This window comes from Arachis ipaensis, chromosome B09, assembly GCF_000816755.2.
Source record: "Arachis ipaensis cultivar K30076 chromosome B09, Araip1.1, whole genome shotgun sequence".
Classification (NCBI taxonomy): domain Eukaryota; kingdom Viridiplantae; phylum Streptophyta; class Magnoliopsida; order Fabales; family Fabaceae; genus Arachis; species Arachis ipaensis.
In genome coordinates, this window is record NC_029793.2 from 43,640,621 (window position 1) to 43,646,315 (window position 5,695).

General features: G+C 41.6%; 1 protein-coding gene across 1 annotated transcript in view; it reads right to left on the bottom strand.

The window, feature by feature from the left end:
• The window catches only part of LOC107615499 (E3 ubiquitin-protein ligase ATL6), a gene marked incomplete in the record, with an annotated part of 1,379 nt that continues 1,029 nt past the window's right edge, over positions 5,346 to 5,695 (bottom strand). Inside the window, 1 exon segment of the mRNA XM_021111126.1 lies at positions 5,346 to 5,695. Within this exon segment, the coding sequence (XP_020966785.1) occupies positions 5,421 to 5,695 (275 nt within the window).

The window sequence follows — 5,695 nt, forward strand, 5'->3', positions numbered from 1 at the left end:
GGTTAGTTTGATTTGTTTATATGAAATTTTTAAATATTTTTTAATTTAACATTATTTAATTAAATAATGTAATAAACACTTTAGATTGTTAATATTCCATTATTTGACTATCAATTTGAGACCTAATAGTACTATAAATTCTATGGTAATACATTATGGCATCCCTCAAGTAGTTTAATAAATTATATGACCATGATCCAATTAGAGATACTTAATATTATATTATATATGGTGCCATTTGGATTACTTGGATGCTTACTTCTTTACTTTAGTTCTTTTACGCTATCTTAGTCAATTAGATTCTTAACTTGTGGAGAGTGCAAATTTAAGCGATAAATTAGAAAAGTTTTATTTATAGCAACATTCCAACTAAAGTATTGTTACGGATCCGGCTCACGGATCCTACACCCAGAACGGTCTCCGAACTCAGTTACCAGGGTCCGATCCCCTTCGTCCTTCCAGAAGGTCCGGAACCAACCCACTAGAGCTCCTAAACCAACTTTCGAATTCAAACGTCTCTCTTATCTTAGCCAAATAAGATAAGATAAGATAAGATAATTCAAACGTCTCCCTTATCTTAGCCAAATAAGATAAGATAAGATATTCACCATCACCTATAAATAGAAGACCCAGGTCCCTCCAGGTATTCATTCATTCCTCACACCTTCTACCTCTTAGATCCATTCTGACTTGAGCGTCGGAGTGTCTTTGCAGGTACCACCCCGCATTGCTCCAGGCAAGTGATCCGGCATCTGCCTCAACCCGCAAGTTCTCGATCCATCTCTCAACCCGTACCAGAGATATCTTGTACATTGGCGCCGTCTGTGGGGACTTTGCAACGTTGTGGCGGCATGGCGGATAACCCAGAAGAGCAATCATCAAACTCAGATTTCTTGCGTATAACTGAGAGCAAAAAGGAATAATGTTTCCTTAACTTGCATCACCTTTGCATGTTTATGCATCCTTTCGCCCTACTCCAACGGCGAAATCCCAAAGGAATAATGTTTCCTTAACTTGCATCACCTTTTGCAGGTTTATGCACCCTTTCGCCCTACTCCAACGGTGAAATCCCAAAGGAATAATGTTTCCTTAACTTGCATCACCTTTGCATGTTTACGCACCCTTTCGCCCTACTCCAACGGCGAAATCCCAAAGGAATAATGTTTCCTTAACTTACATCACCTTTGTAGCGATAACACACCTTCGCCCTATTCCAACGGCGAAATCCCAAAGGAACAATGTTACTTGCAATTACCTTCTTAGTAATAACACTCTTTATGCACCCTCGCCCTACTCCAACGGTGAAATTCCAAACCCTCTGAGCCCAAAGTCTCGCCTCCCTTTAGTGGGACACCTCCACCTCTTGGACCCTCTCACAGGTCGTCGCCGCCAATAAACGGCAACACGGCAACACCCCACACGGCAACCCGACTCCCCGCCATAATCCGATGCCCAGAGAAAGTCAAATAGACCAACCCAAACAAACCAACACAAACCGACCATCCAGGATCGGGAAATTCTCGAACTACACCCCCTGACAGCCTCGATTACCGAGATATACCACTAGATAGTGGATTGGGGTATTATCCCGAAAGCCCGACAACTCAGAGAAAGAACGGGTGGCAACAAGACCCTTTACTGCAACTACCACCGAGGTTACGGACACAGGACACAAGATTGTCTCGACCTTAAAGATGCCCTCAAACAAGCTATAAGAGACGGCAAAACCCCAGAGTTCGCCAAAATCATCAGAGAACCAAAACGCGCGGAAAAAGACAGGTCGCCTAAAAGGAAAGGATGCAACCTGAGAACACAAAAACAACCTCCCAGGGAAAGTCCAGAAGACGACCCGGCCATAGTAGTAAATGTCATCACGGGCAAGGATGTGTCAAGCAAGTCAAGATCAACACTAAAAAAGGACCTCAAAGTCTTGGCCGTCAGAGATCAAGCCCCAGCTACCACAGCCGACAAAACGATAACTTTCTTGCCCGAGGATTGCCAGCACAGCACCTCGGCCGAAGACGCACCTTTCGTCATCTCGGCGAAAATTGGAACAGGACTAGTTCAGAGAATACTGGTGGACACCGACGCAGACTCCAACATCCTCTTCCGAGGTGCCTTCGACAAGCTCGAGCTCCGCAACGAAAATCTCCAAACATACCGCAACAGTGTCACGAGACTCGGAGACAACTTCCTCAAGCCAGACGGTTCCATCATTCTTCCCCTTACCATAGGGACGGGAAGCCAGAGGAAGACAATCATGTCCGAGTTCGTGGTCCTCAAGAACTCCACCGCTTATAACGTCATCCTCGGAAGGAAAACAATCAACGACCTCTCCGCCGTCATCTTTACCAAATACCTTCTAATGAAGTTCACGGCAGAAGATGGCTTCGTCGGAACCATCCACGAAGACCGGGAAACCGCGGTAGAATACGACAACATCAGCCTAGCCCTACGCAAGAGATTCCGAGACGCAGCAGGCATCTTCCTTTCTGATCTCGATGCACACCAAAATCCACGCAGAACCATGGGAGGAAACGACAAAGAAGCAAAGTAGGGCCTTGCAGACAAGGTCAGGAGTATAGCACACCTATGTGAGCTAGTCTTAAAATAGAGAATAAGCCTAAGGTACAATGGCAGCACGGTACGACGAGACTTCGGACCAGGAGACCTCGTCTTATGACAAACAACATCGGTCTACCCACTCCCAATAAAACGGATATCCAAATAATAAAACGGATATCCAAATAAGTAAATGGCTACCCGGGAATCGATCACCCCGAGGCCAACAAAATGGATATCCAAATAATAAAACGGATATCCAAATAAGTAAACGACTACCCGGGAATCAATCACCCCGAAGCCAATAAAATGGATATCCAAATAATAAAACGGATATCCAAATAAGTAAACGGCTACCCGGGAATCGATCATTCCGAGGCCAACAAAACGGATATCCAAATAAGCAAACGGCTACCCAGGAATCGATCACCCCGAAGCCAATAAAACGGATATCCAAATAATAAAACGGATATCCAAATAAGTAAACGGCTACCCGGGAATCGATCACTCTGAGGCCAACAAAACGGATATCCAAATAATAAACCGGATATCCAAATAAGCAAACGGCTACCCGGGAATCGATCACCCCGAAGCCAATAAAACGGATATCCAAATAATAAAACGGATATCCAAATAAGTAAACGGCTACCCGGGAATCGATCACCCCAAAGCCAATAAAACGGATATCCAAATAATAAAACGGATATCCAAATAAGTAAACGGCTACCCGGGAATCGATCACCCGAGGCCAATAAAACGGATATCCAAATAACAAAATGGATATCCAAATAACAAAAATAGTGACTCGTGAATCGATCACCCGCAAAGCCAACAAAACGGGAATCCAAATAAGCTAAATAAACAAAGTCTTGAAATCGGCCCACCAAGAGGCCTAAAATAAGTTCACAATAACGGCCCAAGAAAGGCCACACAAAACAAGCATGAGCTGACGGTCTTCCAATTCGCGGAAATCCATATTGACCAACATCCTACCAATTGGTACATGATGACGTCACGCCTTTTTCAAGCCCCTCACAGTCTCCCGAACTACAGAGAATCAGACTCTCCAATGACTTAGCATTGAGACCAAGAAAGCATACTCTCATGCTCCGGGGGCAACTGTTCCAGACCCGATCTCCGGGCCCTTCTTCGGAACGGTCATCAAACCCGGCATGTGATGAGATGCCCAAACAATGCGCTCCTGGCCTAACCATGAAACGGCTAGGAACTCCCCAAATCCTCGACCTCGATCGGAAAAACCAAACAACGATCTCCTTGCCAAACCACAATGGCGAGAAAAATGTTTCTCCAGCGATGAGACTGAGCACACTCACTCTCTCGCTCCGGGGGCAACTGTTACGGATCCGGCCCACGGATCCTACACCCAGAACGTTCCCCGAACTCGGTTACCAGGGTCCGACCCCCTTCGCCCTTCCAGAAGGCCCGGAACCAGCCCACTAGAACTCCTAAACCAACTTTCGAATTCAAACGTCTCTCTTATCTTAGCCAAATAAGATAAGATAAGATAAGATAAGATAATTCAAACGTCTCCCTTATCTTAGCCAAATAACATAAGATAAGATATTCACTATCACCTATAAATAGAGGACCCAGGTCCCTCCAGGTATTCATTCATTCCTCACACCTTCTACCTCTTAGATCCATTCTGACTTGAGCGTCGGAGTGTCTTTGCAGGTACCACCCCCCATTGCTCCAGGCAAGTGATCCGACATCTGCCTCAACCCACAAGTTCTCGATCCATCTCTCAACCCGTACCAGAGACATCTTGTACATATATATATATATATATATATGTATATTATTCAAAATATAAAATTAAAGCTAATGAAACTATCCTCATATAAAAGTAATATCTCATATGAAAAGTACAAAGTCATATTTAATTTCTACTAGGAATGCTACATGAATACGGGAATTTTTTACTTATCAACTGCTATTTTTAGAATTAATTATTGAATTATTACATTTTAAAATATATTACTGAATTGTTATCTTTTTATCATGGTAGTAATATGTTTTAAAATAATAATAATTTGATAATAAATTTTAAAAACAGTAACAAATAAATGAAAAGATGTGAATACAAAAATTAATTAACAATAATTGGTCATTAAAATAGAATAAAATAATATATAAATATACTATAACTAATTTATGGTGTTCATTAAAAAAAAATCTTTACAATATTTTCTCTAGTTTCTCACAATGACTTGAGTACTACTTGTTTATTTGAGTACTGTTTGAATATTTTGTTTATCTAATACGATACTCCACTTATTGTGTTAAATTTCCTAAAATAAAAATAATAGACCCATGGTAAAAAGCCAGAAATCAACTAAGAATAGACCCAAAATTTCAAGGAAACCAATTTCACTTTTTTCAAAGTTGCACACTTGCTTATTCAAAAAGTTAGTTGCTGATAATAACAATCTGAAGTATAAAACATATTTAAAATATGTGCATTTGAATGACTTTTTTATTAGTTTTTAATTTTTATCTAGAAAAATCATCACTAATAAAAAGATGAAGCTTTAGATGGACCCCTCATCACAGAGTATAGCCCTCACCATAGAATATAGAAGACGCAGGTAAAATAATTACTCCAAAATCCTCAACCTATCTCATTTTGCTTATAAATTCTTAACATTCTTAATTGAACTGAAATTTAATTTATGATATGATTTCACTGTGTATCAATAAATGTGCTACTTATACACATCTTTACAAATTTCACGTTGGAAAACCAAAATCGTGGCCAAATAATAATTATAAAAAAAAAAACAAACAAAAGAATAAATACAAAAGAACCATTTAAGTTGGGTTCATAGAAAGCTCAGTTAAACCGGTAGATGGTCTATTTCTGATGTTGCTGTTGGTGCAGTCAGAACTGGTGGTGCAGCTGCTGGAGCAGCCGATGAACTTCCGCCGCCGGCGCTATTAGCCACCCGTGGTGACTTAATTGACGACGCCCTAACGAGAAACGGTGGCGCCATAGTGAAAATCCACCGGTCCGACTTAAAAACCCGGTCTAACCGCCTTGTAGACCAGCCCCTACTACTTCCTTCTCCGCCCCCAGTTCGGTAACCCCTCTTTGAGCTCCCTTCTCTCGGCA